The following is a 13047-nucleotide window of genomic DNA, read 5'->3' as shown; positions in this document are numbered from 1 at the left end:
GCTGTTGGAACGTAATTCTTCACCGCAGTCTCAGGTCTTTTGCCCTCTGAAACAGGTCCTCGTCAAGGATTTGCCTGCATTTGGTTCCATTCATTGTTCCCTCTACCCTTACATGCCTCACAGTCCTTGCTGCTGAAAAGCATCCCCATAGAATGCCAGACGTAGCATGCCAGACGTAGTGGTTTCTCGGTTTCTGTGAGACGTAGCACTTTGCATTCTGGCCAAACAGTTCAATATTCTCTCATCAGACCAAATGATGTTTGCCTCAAGCTCCGAGTCTTTCATGTGCCTTTTTGCAAACTCCAGGTGTGCTGCCAGCTGCCATCTCAGGAGTGGCTTTCATCTGGACACTCTCCCATAAATCCTAGATTTGTGAAGTGCTGCAGAGACTGTTGTCCTTCCAGCAGGTTCTCCCATCTCAGCCAAGGTTGCTCAGTTTTGTCGGAAGCTCTAGGAAGAGTCTGGCTAGTTCCATATTGTTTTCATTTCCTAATTATGGAGCTCACTGTGGTCTCGGGAACTTTCGACACACTAGAAATCAAAGGAGGGCGCAAAGCGCCCCTCCCTATATATAAGGGATCGTTTCTCTTCATGCAGCTTTAACATGGAGACTGAAAATTCGTTTCTCTGCTTCTACTGGACAAAATCGGCTGCAAATTTCAGAAGTAAATGCTTTGTACAACGAGGTAACATGTTCCAAATTTCAGCAACGTCTGTTTATGCAATCTAGAGTTATCTTACTATAATTCACCAAATGTCCGTCTGTCTGTTCGAAGGTACCGTAAAAACTGCTGAACCGATCGCAAAGGTATTTTGGGTGGGTAATCCTGGGACCCCTGGGAGTAAAATAGGCTATTTCGTTTTCCCAATTTCAGCTTTGGTCTCCAGCATTCTCAGGTTTGGACTCCCGCATAACATTCGCGTTCGCATAACGTTCATTGTGACGATGTTCTCATTGTGACGATCTTACTATAATTCACCAAATGTCCGTCTGTCTGACTGTTCGAAGGTACCGTAAAAACTGCTGAACCGATCGCAAAGATATTTTGGGTGGGTAATCCTGGGATCTCCAGGAGTAAAATAGGCTATTTAGTTTTCCCAATTACAGCTTTGGTCTCCAGTATTCTCAGGTTTGGACTCCCGCATAACATTCGCGTTCGCATAACGTTCATTGTGATGATGTTCTCATTGTGACGATGTTGTGACGATGTATGTGTTCATGATAGCGTTTGACGTGACGGTGTGAACGTAATTTCGTAATGTTTTTCGTTTCGTAATCCTTTAATGAACGTTTAATGCCCTTCGATGTCCGGGGCCGCATGCGCGCTACACTGGGTGGGCCAGCGTGCACCTTGCCCTTCGCCGTCAGGCTCGGGTAAACCGCTGAGCCACATCCGTGCTGGGGACTGGGGCTTGAGACAGTGTCCCACGAACGAGGAATTCCCAGTAAGCGCAAATCATCAGCTCGCGTTGATTAAGTCCCTGCCCTTTGTACACACCGCCCGTCGCTACTACCGATCGGACGGTTTGGTGAGATCCTCGGATCAGCCCAACGGGTACGTTTTTCATGGAAGTCCTTCACGAACTTGCTGAGCCATGTCTGACGTGCGACTGAAGGTGCTACAGGAATGTGGAATTTATTGGTTTCATGCTTTAGCATTCGCCGTATCTGCATTGCCTGTTTGCTTCTGGCTTCCCACCTGTGCAAAGCACGGGTATCTCCCGAGTATTTAGAAAACCCTCAAAATCACGTTTGTGTCTCTGTCCGTCCGTCCGTCCGTCCACCCAAAATGTGTTGGCGCTCATACCTCAAGGACGATACATTGAAACTAGCTAAACTTGGAATATACATCGGCCAATCGGTCTAGTTAATGGCTTTCGAAACAAATTCCACCGAAGTGCCATAGTTTTTGCTTTAAAATTAAATTATATATAAATATTATATTTCCTATTTAAAAGGCTTTTTTTCAATTTCCTCATCAAATAATGCCACTTCAAAAAATATTCAATCTCTTACTCCTTCCTTTCTACATTCTCGAAACACCTTCATTCTACCCCTCCTCTATCGTTTTCAAACAGATCTCTTACTTGAAAATCATAATAAACCCAGTTTGTAATAAATGTTCGTTTTTCATGAATCATCCACTTTCTGAACGCCCCCCTCACCCCTCCCTTTCAAATCTCCCCTCTCCCTCCTCCCCTTCAAAACTCCCCCTCGCCCTCCCCTTCAAAATTCACCCCCAATCCCTCCCCTTCAAATCTCCCCTCCCCCTCCCCCCCCAAACCATCTTTATCCAATTCTCCCCCCTCCCCCTCCTCCTCAAAGCTTCCTCCTCCTCACTTCGTCTCCCTTCTATCTCATACATCCACCTCCTCCAACCTTCTACTTTGCTCTGCCCCCCCCCCCCCCCCTCAAACAACACCTCACTGTGCCTCTTCCCATCACCATCAAAGCTTTTGTCGTCCTCATCCTTCCCTTTCTTCTAACTCTTCTGCAATAAACGACACACCATCAACAACTCTCCCTACATCCCGCTCTCACCCCACATCTTATCCTACTCCTCCCTTCCCCTGTCCTGTACGTGATGCTCCCCCTCCCTCTTAATTGTATGGACCTCAAACATCCGGGGCCTTCGCTCAAACCTGATTGATCTCTCCATACAGGTTGACTCCGACAAACCAGACGTAATCTGCTTAACAGAAACTTTCCTCCTTCAAGATGTCTCTGATTCCTTAATATCTCTTCATGATTACTCCCTCCTCCAGTATGATAGACCTGAGCCTCGTCCTGGAGGTGGGGTTGCTATATTTATCAAAAACTCTCTTCCTCACTCTCCTTGCACTGCCCTCTCTCCACCTCACCCCCAGGAGTACCTCTGGCTACGGCTTCCTCTCCGCTCCCAACTTTTGTTCATATGTGTTCTGTACCGTCCTCCAAACAGTGATGATTCCATTTACATCTCCCTGTGTGACAACATGGACCAACTTCTATCCACTCATCCCAACTCTCTCTTCCTCATATGTGGTGATTTCAATTGTCATCATGCCAGTTGACTGGGTGTGGGTTCCTCTCTCACCAGGCATGGCATCTCAGCAAAGGACTTCTGCGACTCATTGGGACTGACACAATCTGTCAATTTCCCGACCCGGATCTCAGTCTAACGGTACATCATCTCTTCGAGACTTGGTTATGACTAACTTCCCTGCTAATGTCTGCTGCTCTTCTTCTGCTCCAATCGGTTCTTCTGATCATGTGCTTGTTAAAGTGGACATCTCTCTGGCTATTCTCAGAGAGCCTCCTCAGCGTCGTCGAATCTAGCATTTCACTCAGACCGACTGGCACGGTCTTCAAGCAGCCATCAATCATCTGGACTGGTCCTCTATCTCTACTGCCTCTGACATCAACTCTTCCTGGGAATTCTTCCAAAGTAAACTGCTCTCTCTCATGCACAGATTTATCCCATCTCCTCTTCAGTTGTCACACCCTTCTTCCCACCCATGGTACATGGAATCTTGTGGTGAGGCAGTTGCCCTGAAACAACTTGCCTTCGCCTCTTGGAAGACAAATCCAACGGAAGGCAATCTCATTTCCTTTCACAAAGCCCGGAACAGGTGTGTGTCCAGTGTCCACCCTCAGGAGAGCCAGGAAGCACTATCTCTCTACTCTCAAGAATGAACTCTCAAACCTGTCTCCTTCCTCCAAATCCTGGTGGCGTCTGGTCAAATCTGTTTCTGGTGTTTGTTCCTCTCCATCCCCTCCCTTACCTCAAACGGCTACACAGCTAACACCGCACGTGACAAAGCCGAATGCCTCAAGTCTGTGTTTGCCTCAAAATCTTGTGTCCCAAACCCTGTACCTGTGCCTGTACCCAACATCTCTCTCTGTACCCACCTTACCCAGTCGAACCCAACTGCTCCAGGACTCTGTGTCCTTCTCTCCTGACAAGGTGGAGAAGTCTCTGTCAATCCTCGACTCTGATTCTGCAACCGGGCCAGACGGCATCATCCCACGGGTCCTAAAATCCTGCTCTGCCGCTCTATCTCACCCTCTCTCTGTTCTCTTCACCCTCTCTTTTGCTCAAAGTCATCTGCCAGCATCTTGGAAATCAGCAAACATTACCGCTTTCCACAAAAAAGGTGCATAAACAGATCCTTGCAACTACAGACCAATCAGCATGCTCCCCTTTATCATCAAAATCATGGAATCAATCATTGCTTCGGATATGAAATCCTACCACTTCTCAAATGGCTTGATCTCTGATCATCAATTTGGTTTCAGACCTGGTCACTCTACTCTGGACATGCTGCTTCTGCTGTCTCAACAATGGATGGAGGTCCTCAACGCCAAACAGGAAATCAGAGTCCTTCAGATTGGAGGTTTGGCAAAGGGCCAGCAACGCATTTCGGTAAAAAAAAAAAAAGAAAAAAAAGTTATGCTGCAGAAACCCATCTCCGATTCTTGAAATGTGGTTAATATCGAAGGGACATCGATTTTCGTTGTACCTGTAATTGTGCTGCTTTTCTATTTGCTTGTGCAGGCACTGCAGTACCTCCGTAAGCTGTGTAACCATCCAGCACTGGTACTGACCCCACAACACCCTGAGTATCAACGCATCACAGCGGAGCTTGCATCGGAAGGCTCCTCTCTGCGTGACATACAACACACGCCCAAGCTGTCTGCTTTGAAACAGGTAATTTCTGTTTTATGTTCCCGTCCACCCGCTTTGGATCATCACAAGCCCAACGGAAGTGTCATTTCCACAGTTCCACATGTGAGGTACCCGTTGCAGGCAACCTAATAATAATAATAATAATAATTCATTTATTTAGTATAGCGCTTTTCCAGAAGCCCAAAGGCGCTTTGACAGAGTGGAAAACATAATGCATAACAATACATGAAAACAACAATTGCAAAAAGACAAGAATCAATAGGGAAATATTTAAAGCAAAAGGAGGGAGTAGGAGAAGAGATAGTCAGGGGTTAAATGCTGTGGGTTGAATGTTGAATGCAGTGTTGAACAGGTGGGTCTTTAGTGATGTTTTGAATGTGGTGAGTGAGGAGGAGTCTCTGATGGTGTGAGGTAGTGAGTTCCAGAGGGTGGGAGCAGCGATGGAGAAGGCCCTGTCCCCCCAGGATCTGAATTTGGTCCGGATGGAGGGGGTCAGGAGGTTGGTACCAGCAGAGCGGAGGTTGCGAGTGGGAGTGTGTCTGGAGAGGAGGTCAGCCAGGTAGGATGGGGCCAGGTTATGGAGGGCTTTGTATGTCAAGAGGAGGATTTTGTACTGGATTCTCTGGGGGATGGGGAGCCAGTGAAGCTTGTAAAGGACGGGGGTGATGTGGTCACGGGTCCGGGAATGGGTGAGTAGACGGGCAGCGGAGTTCTGAATGTATTGGAGTTTATTGGTGATTTTTTAGGGTGAACCATAGAGGAGGCTATTGCAGTAGTCCAGACGGGAGGTGATGAAGGCGTGGATGAGGGTTTCTGCAGCCGTGGAGGAGAGGGATGAGCGGAGACGGGCAATGTTTTTCAGGTGAAAGAAGGCTGACTTTGTGATCTGTTTAGTGTATTTGTCGAAGGAAAGGGTTTGGTCAAAGATGACGCCAAGATTCCGGATGTGAGGGGAGGTGGATACTGAGATACCGTCGATGTTGAGGGCAAAGTTATGGGTGGATTTTGTGAGCGTTTTTGGGCCAATGATGATTATTTCAGATTTATCACAGTTAAGCTTGAGGAAGTTGATTTGAAGCCAGGATTTTATTTCAGTGATGCAGTTTGTCAGGATAGAGTGGGTGTCGGTGGAGACGGACTTGGTGGAGATGAAAAGCTGGATGTCATCGGCGAAGCAGTGGAATTGGAGACCATGACGGCGGATTAAGTGACCGAGGGGGGACAGGTAAAGGATGAAGAGGAGGGGGCCAAGAACTGAACCTTGGGGGACACCTTGGGGGAGGGGAGCAGTGGGGGATTTGCAGTTATTGATGGAGATGAACTGGCGTCTGTCAGAGAGGTATGATTTAATCCAAGAGAGGGCAGTGCCGGTAACGTTAAAGGTGGATTCAAGTCGGGTGAGGAGGATGGTGTGATCGATGGTGTCAAAGGCAGCGCTGAGGTCGAGGAGGACGAGAATGTTGAGGTTGCCAGCGTCAGAGGAGAGGAGAAGGTCGTTGGTGATTTTGAGGAGAGCAGTTTCAGTACTGTGGTTGGAGCGGAATCCGGATTGGAATGTTTCATACAGGTTATTGGCAGAGAGATGATGTTTGAGTTGAGTGGCTACAGCGCGTTCCAAAACTTTTGACAGAAAGGGTAGGTTGGAGATGGGTCTGAAGTTGTTTAGGGTGTCAGGGTTTAGACCAGGTTTTTTTAGAATGGGGGTAACAGCAGCAATTTTGAGGGAAGGTGGGACGATGCCTGTAGACAGGGAGGAGTTTATTGTTGCAATGATAAGTGGAGAGAGAGCAGGGAGGGAGGCCTTGACAAAGCTGGAGGGGATGGGGTCAAGAGTGCAGGTGGCAGTTTTCATTCCTATGAGGAGTTCAGAGAGGTCAGTAGGGGAGATTGGGGAGAACCGAGACAGGGGATGGCAGGACAAGGGGGGGCAGGTGGTTGGAGGAGGAGCGGGTGCGGCGGTGGTCAAGCTGTTGTAGATGTTGTCAATTTTGTGTTGGAAGAAAGAGAGGAAGGAGATGCAGTTGTCTACTGTGAATGACTGGGTGGTGGTGTTCAGGGGGCGGAGGAGTTTGTTTATTGTCGAGAAGAGTGCTTTTGGGTTTCCGGAGCCAGAGTGGATAATTTGAGAGTAGTAGGCGGAGCGGGCGCGGGAGAGGGCATCTTTGTAGTGTTGTAGGTGGTCCTTGTAGGCTTGGGAGTGAACTGTGAGACCCGTTTTATTGCGGAGTCTTTCAAGTTGGCGAGCACGAGTTTTCATCAGGCGGAGTTCAGGGGTAAACCAGGGAGCAGAATGGGTGAAAGAAACTGTTTTGGTTTTTACAGGCGCAAGCTGGTCAAGGCAGGAGGAGAGAGTGTGGTTGTAGTAGTCAGTGAGGTCGGAAGGGGTGTGGAGGTCAATGAAGGGAGAAGTGGACATTTTTTCAGAGAGGGTGGATGAGAATGAGGTAGGTGAAAGAGCGTTTAGCTTACGGAAGTTGATAGTGCGATAATGCCTTGGTGTTGGGGCGGGGATGTTGATGGTCAGAGTGATGGCTAAGTGGTCAGAGAGGGTGAGGTCGGAGCCAGAGAGATGGTGCAAATTTAATCCAGTGGAGCAGACAAGGTCCAAAATATGACCACGGATATGGGTAGGAAAGTCGACATGTTGAGTGAGGTTAAAGCAGGTGAGTAAATCAGTGAAGTCAGTGGTTATTGTGGAGTCAGTGGAGTCCATGTGGATATTGAAATCACCAAGGAGGAGGATTGAGGGGGAGAGGGAACATAGCTGGGTCAGAAAGTAGGAGAAGTCAGACAGGAATGATGGGTGTGGTTTGGGAGGGCGGTAGACGACAGCCATGACTGACTGCATGCGACCAGAGAGTTTAAAAGCCAGGTGTTCAAATGATGGAGCAGATGAGATGGAGATGAGGTTGGTCTTGATGTCTTGACGGTGGATAACGGCAATTCCACCACCTCGGCCCTCCGAGCGTGGTTTATTGACGTAGGAATATCCATTGGGTGTGGTGAGGTTGAGTGTGTAGTAGTCCAGAGGTTGTTGCCAGGTTTCGGTGAGACAGAGAAAGTCCAGTTTGTTATCCAGGATGTATTCGTTCAGGATGAGGCATTTGTTGTTGAGGGACCGGGTGTTGAACAGGGTGAGCTTGATGTTGTTTTGAACAGCAGGGATGAATTCAGGTGATTTAGCCAGGGTTCGTAGGCAGGAGGTGCGATCGTGTGCGTTGCTGTGACCAGGTGCGCTGGGACGAAGAGTGAGAGTGCGCTGAGCCGACCAGAGGACGGGGATGGAGTGACCTGATTGCAAATAAACAAACTTACGACCGGAGCCACGGTGAATGTACCTGGGTCGTCGGAGGTCCATTTGATTTGATGGCAGAGATGCATGATGGGGTGGAGCGGGTATTGAGCAGAAGGAGCCTTGCGGCGGAGTACCGCAGAGCCATGCCTGGCAGGAGCAGAGAGACGAGACGAGGCCAAGGTTGAGGAGGTGAAACAATGGTCCCAACCCACGAGAGCGGGCCCGAGGAAACGAAGGAGCCAGGTAGGTGAAGCCAGGAGCAGAGCCGGGACCAAGCAGAGGGCAGGCAGGAGCAAAGAGACGATCACGAGGCCAAGGTTGATCACGGCAAAGCGGAAAATGCAGTGGAAATCGACCGCCGCCGCTACAAATCTAGATCACGGCGGGAAACCGCCACCAAACCGCTGCGATGGTCACAACCCACGAGAGCGCGCCCGAGGAAACAGCGAGCAGGCGAAGGAGCCGGGCAGGCGAAGCAGGGAGCAGAGCCGGGGCTATGCAGAGGGCAGACTCAATGGCCAAAAAATCCGCACGACCACCAAAAAAGAAAGCAACTGACAGTGGCCCGGTCGAAGAAGCAGCGAGCATGTGACGCCTGCGTCCTCTTCATACCGGACCGGAAGCGGAAGTGACCGGAACCTAATGGAATCTAATTATTTTGAGACATTTGTTTCTCGCAGCTGCTGCTGGACTGTGGACTGGGTGGTGGTTCTGGAGGTGAAGATGCCGCTGAGGCAGTTGTGGCTCAGCACCGCGTGCTACTCTTCTGTCAGCTCAAGAGCATGCTGGACATAGTGGAGCATGACTTATTGCGTCCACTGCTGCCCACAGTGTCCTTCCTTCGTCTCGACGGCAGTGTCCCTGCAGGGCAGAGGCACGCAATCGTTTCCAGGTTGGGGGTTTGCATACATAAGCTCTCGCTTTCTTTTCATTGCATTTCCATTCCGATTCTTTCGCAAGGTGGAACCCGTCCACTGGTATCTCATCCGTTTCACCCTTTGCTTGACCACTCCAAATCCTTGCGCTACGCTGCTTTCACATCACTTAACTTTGTAAGTTTCGCCCCTTGTAGATTCAACAACGACCCTTCCATCGACGTCCTGCTGCTAACCACGCATGTTGGTGGCTTGGGACTCAATCTGACCGGTGCTGACACCGTGGTGTTTGTGGAACATGACTGGAACCCTATGCGAGATCTGCAGGCGATGGATCGAGCTCACCGAATCGGGCAGGTACGTCGTGTCTCACTCATGTCACAAGATGGGATGACATCATTGTCGAAATATGTGCGTGGGACAGTATACAATGGTCATTTGTATAAAAGAATGAATTCCCCATCTTTATTGACAAAACACACAATCCTTGCTTGCTTTTACTCATTCATTCTTTCACTCACCATGTGAACAGAGGCGTTTTCATGCTCTCGTCACCCATTGCACTCATGCTGGCAGCTCCTGTTTCTACTTCACCTCTCCCATCGTCTCTTTCCCTCTGCCTCCCTGATTGTCTCCCAGTTTAATCACCCAAGTGTCGTGTTCACGCAGCCTTGCTTTTTTCTTGGCCTCTCACCAACTGGTTTTATCGTCCTGCTCAAAGATGCATTTTATGGCTGAACTCAAAATTGGGAAACAGAATCCAGTTTGCCATGAATGGAAGGAAACGCACAGCTGTTAACCCTTTCGTACCATCTTCACGTTCCCTTCCCTTAGGATTTGGACATCCGTCATGAGAGAATTCCATTCTACCATCACTTTTCTCTCCCTTCAAGTAGTTCCTGCTGCTCTGGGCATTGTGTTCCTTCAGGATGCTTTGAACTCCTGTCTGTCCCGGGCGATTATTTCATATCTTAACAGTCGGTGTCACTGACTGACTGATCCCTGTCCCTGCGGTGTTGTCGACTTTATTTGAGAACTCCATCTCCGCAGCCTTTGATCTTCAATAATCACATCCTAATCCGCTGGAATTCCTCTGGCTTCACATTCTTCTTCGCAGCCACTGAAGTTCAGTTATGGTGAATTATTCACCTGACGATAATAACTCGTACATATCTGTTTCGTAACGTAGTCCAACTCAAAACCACTCAACCCTCTCATCTTTGGCAAATTAAACTGCCAATCATGCTGTTTGATTGAGAATTGGCACTACAACAATCGGCCAAGTCATTGCTGCAATGGCCTTCTGCATGTTTGTCTGACCCAATATGACCTTCCCAACCTGGATGTCCTGCTAACGTTCTTTCTTCTGAACGTGGTTATGACGAGCTTTCCTTCCAACCTGTACCCTTTCCTCGATGGTCCCACTTGGCTCCTCTGACCATGTTCTTGTGAATGTCTGAAGCTCTCAAGCTATAGTTAGAGAGCTGCCTCAGTGCCGGTGTCTGGCACTCAGGTTAGGTTTTTTCACACAAGGTAAATAAAATGATGACCAGTTTGGACTCTGAGTTTGCCCAGATAGCGTCAGTGCCCATGTTCTGCAAACCTGTTTTGTCTCCTCTCTTCACCTTGACCTTCACCCTCGAGTGCCTCCCATCTGTTTGACAGACAGCTGACGTCACTCCAATACACAAGACTGGTGTAAAATCAGATCCACTGATCTTCAGGCCAGTGAGCTTGTTGCAGTTGTAAACAAAGTTATGGAATCCATCATTGCAGCTGACTTGGTCTTTCCTTCTCTCGATGGCCGTATTTCTGATCATCACCTTCGATTCTGTCTTGGTCAGTCAACATTGGATATGCTACTGCTTCTCTTTCAACAATAGATGGAAGCCTGAATCTTGCGCAACAGATAAAGACTGGGACATATCGTCATCATTTGCCAGTCTGTCACCCAACACTGCTTGGGAAGTTTTCTGTCTCTGGCTTCTCACCCCACCTCTTCCGTGGATCACTGACTTCCTCCACGGACACAACTGGCATGTATCTCTCAACAATAGTCTTTCACCTCCTCACCCTTGGGAATGATGAAATGCCCTGAGGCAATCTTGCGTCCCCATTATTGGCAGTCTTGGGTCCCCATAATTGGCAGTCTTAGGTCCCCATTATTGGCAATCTTGGGTTCCCATTATTTTCCCCCATTATGGGCAGTCTGGCTCCCCATTATTTTCCATTATTGGAAGTCTTCGGTCCCCATTGTTTTCCCCCATTATTGGCAGTCTTGGGTCCCCATTATTTTCCCCCATTATTGGCAGTCTTGGGTCCCCATTGGTTTTCCCCATTATTGGCAGTCTTGGGTCCCCATTATTTTCCCCCATTTTTGGCAGTCTTGAGTCCCCATTATTTTCCCCCATTATTGGAAGTCTTCGGTCCCCATTATTTTCCCCCATTATTGGCAGTCTTGGGTCCCCATTATTGGCAGTCTTGAGTCCCCATTATTTTCCCCCATTATTGGCAGCCTTGGGTCCCCATTATTTTCCCCCATTATTGGCAGTCTTGGGTCCCCATTATTTTCCCCCATTATCGGCAGTCTTCGGTCCCCATTATTTTCCCCCATTATTGGAAGTCTTCAGTCCCCATTATTTTCCCCCATTATTGGCAGTCTTATGTCCCCATTATTTTCCCCCATTATTGGCAGTCTTGGGTCCCCATTAATTTCCCCCATTATTGGCAATCTTGTGTCCCCATTATTGGCAGTCTTGGGTCCCCATTGGTTTCCCCCATTATTGGCAGTCTTGGGTCCCCATTATTTTCCCCCATTATTGGAAGTCTTGAGTCCCCAATATTTTCCCCCATTTTTGGCAGTCTTGAGTCCCCAATATTTTCCCCCATTTTTGGCAGTCTTGAGTCCCCATTATTTTCCCCCATTATTGGCAGTCTTGGGTCCCCATTATTGGCAGTCTTGAGTCCCCATTATTTTCCCCCATTATTGGCAGCCTTGGGTCCCCATTATTTTCCCCCATTATTGGCAGTCTTGGGTCCCCATTATTTTCCCCCATTATCGGCAGTCTTCGGTCCCCATTATTTTCCCCCATTATTGGAAGTCTTCAGTCCCCATTATTTTCCCCCATTATTGGCAGTCTTATGTCCCCATTATTTTCCCCCATTATTGGCAGTCTTGGGTCCCCATTAATTTCCCCCATTATTGGCAATCTTGTGTCCCCATTATTGGCAGTCTTGGGTCCCCATTGGTTTCCCCCATTATTGGCAGTCTTGGGTCCCCATTATTTTCCCCCATTATTGGAAGTCTTGAGTCTCCAATATTTTCCCCCATTTTTGGCAGTCTTGAGTCCCCAATATTTTCCCCCATTTTTGGCAGTCTTGAGTCCCCAATATTTTCCCCCATTTTTGGCAGTCTTGAGTCCCCATTATTTTCCCCCATTATTAGCAGTCTTGAGTCCCCATTATTTTCCCCCATTATTGGCAGTCTTGATCCCCATTTTGTTTTGCTGCGACATAACAATGACACCTCTGATCATCTATTGTCCTCATGATCTCTCGACCCTTATTTGTCCTCATCATTTTTACCCCCTTAGTAAACCATCTTTTCTTCATGCCACTTTGTTCCCTGTCCCAATGGCAGGCAGCTGTTACCTCATTCTCAGCAAATATGGAACACGTCGTTCAATCAACGCAAGTCCGACATTCTCACCTTGACTCTGGAAAGCTTGTCCAGCAAAATTAATTCACCTACTTTGTCGATCAACCACAGTTATCAGTCAAACTACTGAGCCGGACCACCAGCTACAACCACTCCTGCGCAGACTAGATATCAAATCTGGCCCCCAAAACTACCTGCACACTGGAAGTCTCACATTATGCCAGGTCCTTCCTTGGCTATTCAAAATGGGCAGACTATATATCAACCACCACTACGGTGGGGGCGTGGCCTTTTGCCGTAAGTGTTCATGGGGCATTCTTCGTTTGGCTCGTAAATGTAATTTAAAGGTGGTTTCATGGCCACTGTGGCAGCAAATCATAGACGTAAAGATTACAGAGGGAAAGCAAAGCAAGCTGGGTAAAATTATCCTTAATGCCCTCCCCCCCCACCCGCCCCCCCCCCCCCCCTCGCACCGTGTGAAGAACAATTAAACAACCGTGAGCTACATTTTCCTACTCCATGTACATCGAGAGCTCTCCCATGCGTCGA

The 13047-nt window shown here is 48.4% G+C and overlaps 1 protein-coding gene across 3 annotated transcripts in view; it reads left to right on the top strand.

Annotated features, from left to right (window-relative positions):
- BTAF1 (B-TFIID TATA-box binding protein associated factor 1) overlaps window positions 1-13047 on the top strand; it is a 321948-nt gene that overhangs the window by 304003 nt on the left and 4898 nt on the right. For all 3 annotated transcript variants that reach the window (XM_078786829.1, XM_078786828.1, XM_078786827.1), the window contains 3 exons: window positions 4539-4691; window positions 8646-8857; window positions 9038-9197. In XM_078786829.1, the coding sequence (XP_078642955.1) occupies window positions 4539-4691; window positions 8646-8857; window positions 9038-9197 (525 nt within the window). The remainder of the gene's footprint in view (window positions 1-4538; window positions 4692-8645; window positions 8858-9037; window positions 9198-13047) is intronic.

Source organism: Myxine glutinosa, chromosome 11 (genome assembly GCF_964187855.1).
Source record: "Myxine glutinosa chromosome 11, kmMyxGlut1.1, whole genome shotgun sequence".
In the NCBI taxonomy this organism is placed as follows: Eukaryota; Metazoa; Chordata; class Myxini; order Myxiniformes; family Myxinidae; genus Myxine; species Myxine glutinosa.
Note: the sequence above shows the minus strand (reverse complement) of the source record. Positions and strands in the feature narration are given on the sequence as shown.